General features: G+C 46.4%; 1 protein-coding gene across 1 annotated transcript in view; it reads right to left on the bottom strand.

Annotated features, from left to right (window-relative positions):
* MYLIP (myosin regulatory light chain interacting protein) overlaps positions 1–13,558 on the bottom strand; it is a 42,038-nt gene extending 28,480 nt beyond the window's left edge. The window contains exon 1 of the mRNA XM_068236932.1: positions 13,230–13,558. Within this exon, the coding sequence (XP_068093033.1) occupies positions 13,230–13,316 (87 nt within the window). The 5' untranslated portion in view covers positions 13,317–13,558. The remainder of the gene's footprint in view (positions 1–13,229) is intronic.
* Between the last annotated feature and the right edge of the window lie 405 nt (positions 13,559–13,963).

Here is a 13,963-nt window from a genome sequence, read left to right as displayed (position 1 = left end):
TGTAAAATTCCTAAGCGTTGGCAGTTAAGAGACGAATTTCACGTTACATACTGTTAGTCAACAAAATTGTTATATGCAAATTAGAGGAGTCGGAGTCGGATGGAATCCTAAAACTGAGGAGTCGGAGTTGGTGGATTTTTGGACCGACTCCACAGCCCTGGATTTTAACACTATTTACAAAATCTCCATCCTACCAATTGGGACCAGCGTGTCCTTCAAAATGTATGCACTATATATTAATGTCACCTAAGGTAATATTTAATGACCTCTGCAAATCAGTGCAATCACATTGTTAATTTACATAAATTCAGTTTCTACCCAAACTACCTGTTATACCTGTTTTGACACAACTTGTGTGGGCATGAGTACTGCAATTCGCAATGCAAACAAGGTGAGAAGCAGACACTTATCTGTACACTATGTGCAGGAGGGGTAGCAACCAGCACAGTTCTGAAGCATGTAAAATATACTGTAGTGCAAAAAGACTTCAAAAATGGCAGCCTGCAGGAGTATTCATGTTATTTTACAATGAATCTTAAGGCAACATACTGAAGGGCTGCCATAGCTCACTCTTGCTGCATTGGGCCCAGATACAAGCTGAAAAAAGAAATCCAAGCCTTGCAGTATTCAAAGGTTTTTTTTAGTATACTGTAAAGGCAGTGGTTGTCTTAATTTGCTTTCAATAGAGAAGTGTGGAGTATAGTACATTAGTTAGGCCTAGCTGAATATGAACGCTCAACTAGAAAACTATTATTTATCTGGCATCTCCCAATCCTCATAGGTGCAGGATAAGGCTAGATTCAAGCTGACACATTGTGGTGCATTGCGTAGGACAATATAATCACATGGCAATTATAATAATAGAAAGTTCACAACAGCACTTTAGCACTGCGAATACATTGGCAGAACATGAAGCATGCTGTGCTCTACTGGACATCATGCATGTTTACAATGAAGAATGCTTTTTCATGTACTGTATGCGTTGCATCAAGCGCTCGTAATGCGCAAAGCGGTTTATCTTATCTTTTTCAGTGCCTTGCAATGCAACCTCCCTGTGAACCTTCCCAATCATGGATTCTGTTTTGCCTTGGTATATAGTAATTTTTCCTAGTTACTAATGCTCCTGCCTTGAAGCACTAGAGACCAAAATTCTACCTTCAGATCAAATTTCCCTGATATAAGGTAGTTTAACAATCCACCGTGATAGATGCCCAATCTACACAATACGTTTCTTTGTGCGACTCAATTAAGATTCTGTTTACGATCCAATTAAATAAGGCATGTCCGAACGGGATTCGATTTGATTCAATTCGATTTGCCATGGCAAAGCAAATAGAATTGAATCAAATCCTGATCGGACATGTCAAATTTAATCGGATCGTAAATCGAATCGTAATCAAATCTCACAAAGAATTGTATTGTAGATGAGGCTTAAAGACCAATGATGAATAAGAGGTACAGGTCTATTATAGTACTCTTTGCAGTGGGATGCCTCAGTCATAGTCATCCCTCCCATCTCTCTAGGACAAAACAGGCTGTTTGCCTGTAGCAAAGCAGCATCTATACAGCTATATTCCATTAAAGAGAAGAAGAAGGAAGAAAAAAAAACAAACAAAAAAAAAAAACCCAACAAAAAAAACCCAACAAGCACTTGACAGTCATTTCAGCTGACTGTTATGGAGCAACTGTACAGGCCATTCCTCAATAAGGACACTTTGTGACAAACTATTCAATGTAGGTACTTTAAACTGCTGCAGAAAAGGTTGACACCAACAAACAAAATATGTCTACAGGTAGTCCCCAGTTAAAGGCTCATACACACATCAGACCATAGTCTTTGGAAAATGAAAGATCACAGACCAATCTTACCACCTTTCATGTAGTATGAGAGCCATACCTTCACAGTCTTTTCTATGGAGCTGAACTCCCCATCAGAAAAAAAAAAAAATCTTTGCAAGATGCTGCACACACAGATGCTGTACAGACACAAAAGATCAGTATCTGCAAAAGATCTGTTCCTGCCAAAAATCCATTCCTGCAAATTGCAATGATAGTCTATGAGATTTGCAGATCATACTACACACATGATTTAACTGACATTCATCTGCAGATCAGATCCACCAGGATGGATTTTCAGATCTGCAGATGATTGCTTGATCTGCAGATGAAGGTCAGTTAAATCATGTGTGTATGATGATCTGCAGATCTCATAGACTATTTGGCAGGAACAGATCTTTTGCAGATACTGATCTGTTGCATGTGTACAGCATCTGTGTGTGCAGCATCTTGCAAAGATTGTTTTCTGATGTGGAGTTCAGCTCCATAGAAAAGACTGTGTAGAGTATGGCTCTCATACTACATGAAGGGTGGTAAGATTGGTCTGTGATCTTTCATTTTCCAAAGACTATAGTCTGATGTGTGTATGAGCCTTAAGGAACGTGATGGGGATTGTAGGTTCTTCTTAAACCTGAATCTGTCCCACAGGTCGAAACTGTGCCAGCTGTGTTCCCTGCACCTCCAGTAAACCTATATACCCTAATACTGCAGCAAAAATTCTACCAGTTTAAAAAAACATTCAAAGAAAAAAAAATGTTTTTTTTAAACTCACTCTCAAAACCTACAAGTTTTAAAACTTTTTTTTTTTTTTTTTTTTTAAACACACTTGTTCCCACAGAACAGGCTGCTTGTATCGGCGGGTCGTTTGTAAGTCAGGAACTACCTGTACTCCTTCCTGAGACAGTTTATATATTTTTTTTAATACAGAAGTTACATCGATTGTCAAACTACAGGTGTTTTTGCAGCATTTGTCAGTTAAAGTAAATACACAAGGAGGAAAAAAAAAAAAAAAAACACATTTAACCACTTCTGTACCACGCTATGGGTTTTGCTGATCGGTGCTGCGTGGGCTCTCCAGCCCGCAGCACCGATCAGATAGCAGCCAGGCCGATCAGACTTCCCCCCCCTTTTTTCCCCACTAGGGGGATGTCCTGCTGGGGGGGGGGGGTCTGATCGCCGCCGGCTGCTTGCGCTTGCGGGGGGGGGGGGGCTCTTCAAAGCCCCCCTCCGCAGCGCTTCCTGGCCTCCTTCCCCTTCCCTCCCTCTCCCTCCCCCTGTGAGCTAGTGTTGTCCGGATCATGAACGATTCGGATCTTTGATCCGAATCTATTTTGTGAGTCGAATCATCCGAATCATCAAAATGAGTGATTCGGATCGCAAAAAGGGGCGGGGCCAGGAATGACACACCCCCCCTCTCAGCGGGCAGCGGGATCCTGGAAGCAGAGCAGAGATAGATCGCTCTGTTGGATGGGACTCAGGGGAGGCAGCCTTGCAGGGACAGGTAGAGGGGACATCGGTGCCACTGCCAGATGTGTAGAGCACACATACTGGCTGCAATATGCTGCTCATTATAGGCTGTCTGTTCCGTAGTTGTGCTGCACAGTGAACACATGGGAAACTTTTGGCTCAGCACAGCTCAGTAACTTTGCAGGCACTGTGATTGCAGGGCAATATGATCCTCCTGCACTCGGCACTAAACGGCTGCACTTATCTTCTGGGAATGCTTTCTTTCACTGTGCGACAGAGATGAACATATAGGTGAAATATATGTAAAGCATAATGATTGCAGCATGTGAGTATTGTGTGCACACAAACATTTCTGCTCTCTGCTCGTCCCTCCTCCCTTCTCTGTCCACTCCCTGCCCATCTTCTCCCCTTCTCTGTGTGTCCACCCCCCTCCCCTTCTCCTGTCCTGCTAGTCATTTCACCCCCGAATGCTTCCCTTGTAAAATGATCCGAGATTCGGATCAAAGATCCGGATCTTTTCAATGATCCGATTCGAATCATCCGGATCATTGAAAAGATCCGAACTTCCCATCTCTACTGTGAGCGGCGCAGGACGGATTTCCGTCCTGCGCCTGATGGGATAGGCTTTAGCCTATCAGATGCCGGCGATCCCCGGCCAGAGGCCGGGGATCGCCGATCTCCTCTACGGTGCTGCTGCGCAGCAGCGCCGTATACATGTAAACACCGGGGAAGATCTTCCCCGTGTGTTTACATTTACCCTGCGAGCCGCCGATCGGCTCACAGGGTGTTCACGGAGACACCCTCCGTGAACTGACATGGAACGGCCGCTCATACGAGCGGCCGTTTCCATGGAATACACTTCAGGATTCAGGGGCGTACATATACGCACCGAGAATCCAGAAGTGGTTAAAAAGGTCAATGGAAATTTCATCAGAAGAGTCAGTTTCAGTTTCTGACTGGGTGAGTGACGACCAGGTAGCTTTGTACAGCACTGATTGGTACACAAGGCTACAGGTGATGCATTTCAATCAATTTTTGAACAACATTTCTGATGAACCTGCAGATGCAGGGAGCTCTCAATTGTTTGCTACATCAGCAGCACATTGAAAGGTGTATGACCAGCTTTAAACAATGTTATAAGCAGGGCTGTGGAGTCGGAGTCGTGGAGTCGGGCAATTTTGGGTGCCTGGAGTCGGAGTCGGGAAAAAATGCACCTAATGAATTTGTAACTGTAATTAAAATAGAAAATATGATAAAATGTTCTATTTCTCAGATAATAGTCATTAAAAATAATGTATATATACAGTATATATACAGTAATAAGTGTGTGGACACTTCTTCCTGCTCTGCATGGAAACTGTCGGTCTTCTCACAAAAATCTTTCTTGGTCTTGTTGTTGGTCTTGTTGGTCTCTTGCAGTCCACGTCAGACATGGAATAGTTGGTGAACGCAGCTTCTATTTAGACTACAGATTGCGAGTACACTTGTCTGGATTCATTTTTGATGTTTGTATACAGTGTGCCTCTGAGGAAGCGGCTATTGGCCATGAAACACGTGTCAGGCAGTCTTTTTGTGAAATGGAACTCTGAATTTGTATCCATAGGTCTTATCCACAATCCTTGAAGATATTTGCGAATGAATAAATAAATAGAGAAACTGTTCACAAAAAGCCCCACCTTGTGATAATTGTGTGTTTGTACTTCTCACAAAAATGTCACTTTATTTCAAGTAGCACTGACTGGAGATGTGTGGAAAACACAGACAGCCTCTGGTAACCTTGTCAAAAACACTGTTCAACAACTTTATAGCGTCAACTGGAGTCAACAGTGAAGTGGAATGTGGAAGTTGAACAAACCTGAAAGAGGGATGAATCACTGGAGCAAATAGCAATGTGACTGCTCTATAAAAGTGAGATCACTGCACACAAACAAGACTGCCAGTGCAGAGTCCAGCTGTTTATACACCCAGACCAGACCCACAACAACCTGGGCTTTAATTTTCAAGTTTGAAAACAGTGGATAACACTGGAGAGCACAAGTCAATAAAACTGCAGAATCCTTATGCTGGGAATACACGTCTTGATTCTGAGCCATTTAGATGGCTCGATAGATAATTTCCGACATGTCCGATCTCCGGCCTGATCGTTTCGCCGCTCGATTCCACATTGAGGACAATGCAGAAAGATAAGAAAAACGAGCGGAAGATGAGAATCGCCTGCGGAATCGAGCGTCAAATTCAAGTTGTGTATGCCCAGCATTAGTGACAACTTTGCCAAGCCAACATGGTACAATAACTCACCCATACACTAAAGCACAAAGGCAACTTTTTTTTTTTTTTTTTTTTTACAATCCACATTCAGATTGCTTAGAGAGAGCAGCATAGCTGGCTGTGTAATGCTGGGCATACACGGGTCGACCCAGCGGCCGATTAGCCGCCGGATCGACTCCCGCTGCGTCCGCCCGGATCGATTCCCGATGCGTCCGGATCGATTCCCGCTTGTCCCCGCTGGTGCTTCTTATCTTCCGATCGATTTGCCGCTATTGTCCGCCCGCGGAATCGATCCACGAGGTCATCGGACACGTCGGATATTATTAATCGAGCCATTAGCGGCTTGATAAGCCTGCGTTGAGCCGTGTAAGCCCAGCATTAGTGGTATTAGGTCAGATCTAGCATTAGCAGGTGGCTACGATGTATGTAAGAATATGGAACATGGCATGGAGTGCATAGGAAGGAAGGCGGTGGCTTAGGCAAGTTATCCCAAGCATCCAGAGTCCACGTTTCATGCACACAATATTGCTTTTAGCCAAATAGTTCTTACTCGTCCTTACATAGAAGTAGTAAGATTGCACAACCAAGACTGTATCAATAGTGGGCACCTGAAAAGGAACCTAAACTGAGAAGGATATGGATTTTTCCTTTTAAAATAATACCAGTTGCCTGACTCTCCTGCTGATCCTGTATCTAATACTTTTAGCCACAGCCCCCTAACAAGCATGCAGATCAGGTGCTCTGACTGAAGTCAGACTAGACTAGATTAGCTGCATGCTTGTTTCAGGTGTGCGATTCAGCCACTACTGCAGCCAAAGAGTTCAGCAGAACTGCCAGCACCTGGTATTGTTTAAAAGGAAAACATCCATACATCTGAGTTTAGGTTCCCTTTAAGTATATGTCTACTATCTTAGCTCACTAATCGAATCTGCCCCCCCCCCCCCCCAAATAAATAAAATCTATGTCTAAACATGGCAGATAAATCAATTTCCATCCATTTGCATTGAAAAATTGTTCAAAATTATCAGTCTGATGGAACATCCGAATCTAAAAAGGATGAAAACACTGGTAGATCAACAGCCTACAGCGCTGCATTGCATGGAGCAGTGCATCACGGGAGTTCCGATAGATATTTAGTAGGTTTTGCTGGGCATTGCTGAAAACGTGACTCTAGTCGCAGAGATGGAAACAAGGCTCTAGTGTACTGAAGTCCGGTGGTCACTTGAGCCTTCAATACTGAACACTGCTTTTTTTTTTCTTCTTAAAATTGTGACATTACTAGTCTTCCCAAGCTCTAAAGCTATTTACACACATACGACAACGACCGTTCGTACCTAACGACAAATCGTTTAATTGAATGGTGAACGACACAAGCTAACGACGGCTCAAAATGTGTGTAACGATCATCAACGAACGATACGGAAACAGAGGGATTAAGCGTACAGGAAAGTGCGTGGGTCAAGCGACGGATATGACGATAACGAACGTTACAATATTCCATGACGCTAATTTATACTGTACATGCTGTATAGATCTACTTAAATATTTGATATTGTCTAGTAAATTTAACCTTCACTATCCCAACACAATGGCCTCGATTCATAAAGCATTACCTCATGCGGTAATGCTGAAAACAGCAGACTTTACCGACCACTTAGCAAAATGTCAATTCATAAAGGCTGTTACCGCATGAAAAGCTGACATTACCGACCAGGGAGATAAATTACCGACTTGGCTGCAGTTACCGACAACACATGTCAGTAAATTGTCAGCAAATGTCAATTCATAAACCCTTCAACAAGCGGTAAGCCTGGCGGTAGTTACAGACACCTCTAGTGAGGCGATAAGTTACCGACAGCTCTGATGAATGCAAAAGTGCAGAGAGCCGAAGTCTGTTTGAGTCATCAATGGAGAGAGCCGTCTGTGTGATTCATTTCTGCAGGGCAAAGAGAGGATCGAGACACTGCTCTACTCTACCGCTCAATGGGCTGCGGTAATTTACCGTCCTCCAAGGGCAGCTGGGGAAATCTTTATGAATTAGCACACAGACCGGGAAAATACAGAGTGCGGTATTTTCCCGACAAGATTTTTTTTTATCGCACTGCTGTTTATGAATCGAGGCCATTGAATTAAACAGTGTCATATTACTATGAGAATTATGGGGGGAGAAAATACATTATGTGACAAAAAAAAAATAAAAAAAAAAATATTCATTTCGGAAACGTTACATCGCTGAAACGTTCCAACACGGGAAACATGTCAACTACGCATGCCTATTTTTAAACGAACCACCGTTTTATAACGGTGTACAACTTTTGCAAACGATCGTCGCTTAAAAAAATCCGCCAGGACAGAACTTTGTTTTGTAGCGATTTGCCTCGTTCGTCGTTTGTCTTAAGTGTCGTTGGCTCTTTTTTTGTAATGGTCGTTGGTAATTATCGGGGGAACGATCGTTTCAAACGACTATAGTCGCATGTGTGAACGCACCTTTATAAATCATATTAAAACAAACAGCTGAACTTTATTAAGAAGCCAACACTGCCTCAACAGGGGGGTTCCCATGCTTCAGAGACCACCCTTTTCAGACGAAGGGCTTTTTTTTTTGCACTAAGAGCGATTTTGCCCTTTAATGCTGTCGATGATTAAAAAAAAAAAAAAAAATCACCTTAAAAGCTCTAGTGCAATGATGCTCAATGTGAGTGTTCTCACATCAGCGATGCGCTATTGAATCGCAAACGTGGCTCCTGCACCATTTTCTGAGTTTTTGATTCAATAGAAAGTATAGGGAAATCGCAAAGAGCTTGAAAAAGCGATTTCCTGAGCGCTTTTATGAATACATACATTGAATTTTTTAATTTACAGGTCCGAGTAAGTGTGAAAAAAAAAATTGCTCAGCAACTGCGCTACCGATTTGTAATGCGAACAATGTGTAAGAGATGCGTCTAAAATGGATGTCACCTGTTGGGGATCAGGACCTGATCCCCTTGGGCGACATATGTGTGGCATCATGCGGTAGGTGGGGGAGCTGCATGCACAAAGACATAACTCATCACTGGGACTGAGATAATCCACCGGATGGATCGCTTGCACATCAGGCTGTACACAAGCCTGATTATCGGCAGTCGTTATTGGCCGCCTCAGCCGACTCTAGCCAAGTGTGTGTATGAGGCTTGAGAGGTCAATAAACATTTTATACAGCAATTTGTATAACGCAAAAACATGTCAGAAGTGTTTGCCCATAAGATTAAATCATGGTGAAAGATTTCTGGGGATAGAGACTTCTATTTTACAGGTGCCAGACTTCCTCTATAATGTTTCAGAAATCCTAAAGAAAAGCTATCATAGTTCTCCATACTACATATTCCCCTGCAAGCTGCAGCACGAGAAGAAAGCCAGGCGAAAAGCAATATACACAAAGATGGAAAACTGACACCAGAACTGAACACATCCCAGGAGCCAAGATGCTGAAGCACTCAATAAAAGAGCAGCAAATTTCAGCTCATTTGCCCATTTGTGGCCAATGGCTCCTCAAATAACTTCTAAATCACACAGACTGGTTCCTGAACTGCTCATTATTTAGCCCATCCCAGACATCTGAATGCATAACATTCATGCTATCAAGAAAAATCAGTTATACTTTTAGAAAACAATGTTACCGGCAGGTTTTTGGGCTAGTCCATCTCTCCATAGGGGATTCTCAGCATGGCCTTTATTCTTTATAAACACACGGCCTAAAAAAGATTTATACAAAGATCAGTGTTCTCCCCTGAAATTTTTTCCAGCCAGGTGGCATGAAAAAGTAGCCGGGTGGGGCAAGATAAGCGAACGCAGGGCAGGTTCTTCTGTGTGCAACTCTGCTTACAGAATAGGAGAAGGTGAGCCAATGATAGCCGGGTGCTCACCAAAACTAGCCAGGTGGAGCACCCGGCTAAAAGAGCCTGGGGAGAACACTGAAGATGCTGGCCAGCCTCCCTGCTTATTGACACTTTTTGGGGCAGTTGGACAGAGCAACTGCCATTCACTAAGCGCTTTTGAAAGTAAAGAAATCCATGAGAATCCCCCATGAGATGTGCTAGTCCAAAAAATGTCAGTTCTATCAGCCGGGCGGATCACTCAGAAGCAGCCTTATCAGTTCGCCGACAGACTGTACACACGCCAGACTGTCTGCTGAAAACCCGCCCAGCGGGAGGTGACGACGGACCCGTCGTTGCCTGCAGTCAGGCGTGTGTACGGGCCTTTATTAGACTGACAGAAACCCACATAATGAGAATGAGCCCCTAGAACTAATTTTTTAGTTAGTTGACACTAGATGATCAAGGGCTTATTTTCAGTCATGACACACTGCACATAATGAGAGATACACATGGTATGACGACAATATACTCTGTACAGCGCAGCGGAAGATGTCGGCGCTATATAAATACTAAATCATAATAATAATAATAATAATAATAATAATAATAATAATAATAATAATAATAATAGTATCTGCCTACAGTCTGCCAAACCATTCTTTTAAGATGCCCATTAAGGGCACAATCTCCCAAACATTGAATTGGGTGCCATTAACCACCCTGGCGTTCTGATTAAATCGCCAGGGTGGCTGCGGGAGGGTTTTTTTTAAATAAAAAAAAAACTATTTCATGCAGCCAACTGAAAGTTGGCTGCATGAAAGCCCACTAGAGGGCGCTCCGGAGGCGATCTTCCGATCGCCTCCGGCGCCCAGAATAAACAAGGAAGGCCGCAATGAGCGGCCTTCCTTGTTTTGCTTATATCGTCGCCATAGCGACGAGCGGAGTGACGTCATCGACGTCAGCCGACATCCTGACGTCAGCCGCCTCCGATCCAGCCCTTAGCGCTGGCCGGAACTTTTTGTTCCGGCTACGCTGGGCTCAGGCGGCTGGGGGGACCCTCTTTCGCCGCTGCTCGCGGCGGATCGCCGCAGAGCGGCGGCGATCAGGCAGCACACGCGGCTGGCAAAGTGCCGGCTGCGTGTGCTGCTTTTTATTTGATGAAAATCGGCCCAGCAGGGCCTGAGCGGCGACCTCCGGCGGTGTTGGACGAGCTGAGCTCGTCCAGACCGCTCAGGTGGTTAGCGCCAGTCACTGATAAGTGTTCTTTCAATCATTCCATCGATACAGATTTCAGAACGATTCTGATCAGATTGCTCATCATCCCCTCAGTTGGTGGGCCTGACCGATTGTTTCCAATCGTTCTGATAGAAGCAATCTAGGCATCTAATGTCTCCAAGCTGCCAGGGAAAACAACATTCAATTTTGCATAGTCCATTCAAAAGGGTGAGCAGGTATGTAGGGAAAAGCCCTTGTCAAGGAGGCAGAGGACAAACAGCCTTATAACACTGCATAAGTGATGTAACACTAAAGGTGCGTACACACATGCGACTATAGTCGTTTGTAACGATCGTTCCCCGATCTTTACCAACGACGATCGTTACAAAAAACGAACCACCGACTATTAAGGCAAACGACGAACGAGCCAAATCGCTACAAAAGAAAGTTCTGTCTCGGCGGATTTTAACCAACGATGATCGTTTGCAAAAGTAGTACATCGTTGGAAACGGTCGTTCGTACTAGGCTTGACATGCGCATTTCACTATTTCTCTGTGAAACTTCTCATTTTTATGCGCAGGCGCAATAGTTGCTTTACGTGATGTAACGTTCGTTCTAACGATCAGATCGTTACACACCTTTTAAAACTATCTTTACTTAGGTCGTTCTTCATCAATTAAAAGTTCGTTCGTCGTTCTCAACGAACGATCGTCGTCGCATGTGTGTACGTAGCATAGCAGTTCAGTCAAATCCTAATTACATGTCTAATTAAATCTAATCGAATTTGAATTTGATTGGTAATTTGAATGGTAGCACCACTACAACTTGATTGATTTGATCAATCATATAACGGATTGGACTGTTTTTGAGCAGTGCGTGGCTAGCATTGCTCTAAACACTTGATGACACTTCTGAAAAAAATAGCAGGATCCCGGATCTCTGTACCTGTGAACAGGTAAACAGGCACACATTGGCAAGATTAACTGAACACAGGTGAACAGTTGTAGGGTACCTGACCTCTATACCTATGCAGTCTCACAGTGGCAGGGTCCCTCAGCACAGGTGCACAGGTGAACAGGCGCACAGTGGCAGGGTCCCCAAGCACAGGTGCACAGGCACACAGTGGCAGGGTCCCCAAGCACAGGTGCACAGGCACACAGTGGCAGGGTCCCCCAGCACAGGCGCACAGTGGCAGGGTCCCCCAGCACAGGCGCACAGTGGCAGGGTCCCCCAGCACAGGCGCACAGTGGCAGGGTCCCCCAGCACAGGCGCACAGTGGCAGGGTCCCCCAGCACAGGTGCAGTGGCAGGGTCCCCCAGCACAGGTGCACAGTGGCAGGGTCCCCCAGCACAGGTGCACAGTGGCAGGGTCCCCCAGCACAGGTGCACAGTGGCAGGGTCCCCCAGCACAGGTGCACAGTGGCAGGGTCCCCCAGCACAGGTGCACAGTGGCAGGGTCCCCCAGCACAGGTGCACAGTGGCAGGGTCCCCCAGCACAGGTGCACAGTGGCAGGGTCCCCCAGCACAGGTGAACAGCAGGCGCACAGTGGCAGGGTCCCCCAGCACAGGTGAACAGCAGGCGCACAGTGGCAGGGTCCCCCAGCACAGGTGAACAGCAGGCGCACAGTGGCAGGGTCCCCCAGCACAGGTGAACAGCAGGCGCACAGTGGCAGGGTCCCCCAGCACAGGTGAACAGCAGGCGCACAGTGGCAGGGTCCCCCAGCACAGGTGAACAGCAGGCGCACAGTGGCAGGGTCCCCCAGCACAGGTGAACAGCAGGCGCACAGTGGCAGGGTCCCCCAGCACAGGTGAACAGCAGGCGCACAGTGGCAGGGTCCCCCAGCACAGGTGAACAGCAGGCGCACAGTGGCAGGGTCCCCCAGCACAGGTGAACAGCAGGCGCACAGTGGCAGGGTCCCCCAGCACAGGTGAACAGCAGGCGCACAGTGGCAGGGTCCCCCAGCACAGGTGAACAGCAGGCGCACAGTGGCAGGGTCCCCCAGCACAGGTGAACAGCAGGCGCACAGTGGCAGGGTCCCCCAGCACAGGTGAACAGCAGGCGCACAGTGGCAGGGTCCCCCAGCACAGGTGAACAGCAGGCGCACAGTGGCAGGGTCCCCCAGCACAGGTGAACAGCAGGCACACAGTGGCAGGGCCCCCCAGCACAGGTGAACAGCAGGCACACAGTGGCAGGGCCCCCCAGCACAGGTGAACAGCAGGCACACAGTGGCAGGGTCCCCCAGCACAGGTGAACAGCAGGCACACAGTGGCAGGGTCCCCCAGCACAGGTGAACAGCAGGCACACAGTGGCAGGGTCCCCCAGCACAGGTGAACAGGCATAGTGGCAGGGTCCCTTCCCTCTGTACCTGTAGGAGTGAACAGACACACAGGATCCCCATGCCGCGCAGACCACTGTACCAGAGGTTACATTTGCAGTCCCGCAGACTGAGTCCAATCAGAAAGAAGTCAACAAAACAGATGATGTAGAATGAACATTAGGAAAGACCACTAACGCATTGGCCAATAGCCCTGCAAGCGAAAGCTAGGGAGTGCATTCAACTGGCTCCAGGTCCTAAGTGAGGAGAGTTACCTGGTTGAGACAGTCTTCTCCATTAGCCTTGGCATCCACCTCTACCTCCATGACCACCGCATCCGGCCTCGTCACATAGCACAGCATGGCAGCACAGGAAGGCGCTCTCTGTCCTCACCGGGGAAATGTACTGCAGAGCCCGTTATGTAGAAGCCACACCAGCGCAGCTCTCCCTGGCCGTCCGCCTCCCGCGGCCAGAAACATTTACCGGAGGAAGCAAGTGAAGGCGACTGCTAGCAGCTGCCTCTACACTGGGGAATGGACGGAGAGGTTCCAGTCTCGCATTCCCCGTCTGCCAGGCATATGAGCCCTCCTACATGCTATGCACTCCCACACTCGCTCATTGGTGCGCTCTGCAAGTGAATCCCTGTAGAGGCCGCCTCCCACAGACAATCCACTCACCCTCCAACCTGCCTGGCAGCGCGGTACAATGGCACAGGTTCTAAATACTGCAATACACTGTCCAGAGCGAAGGGCACATTCAGAATTGAGGGGGTGAATTGCAGCCATAGCTATCAGATAGTCCTGATTCCTTAGTGCAATCATAAGGCATGAAGATGTACCCAGGAAATGGCATGTCCTTCAAAAGCCTCAGTTGCTATTAATGTTACTAATCCCATAATCTCTAAATCACTGCATAAAGATTGCCATTGACATACATCTCTTGTCTCAACTGTTAACTTTTTAAACTAATTTTGAAAGGATTGTTTTTGGTCAAATATTGTACCTCTAAA

The sequence above is a fragment of the Hyperolius riggenbachi genome, chromosome 5, assembly GCF_040937935.1.
Source record: "Hyperolius riggenbachi isolate aHypRig1 chromosome 5, aHypRig1.pri, whole genome shotgun sequence".
Taxonomy (NCBI): domain Eukaryota; kingdom Metazoa; phylum Chordata; class Amphibia; order Anura; family Hyperoliidae; genus Hyperolius; species Hyperolius riggenbachi.
Note: the sequence above shows the minus strand (reverse complement) of the source record. Positions and strands in the feature narration are given on the sequence as shown.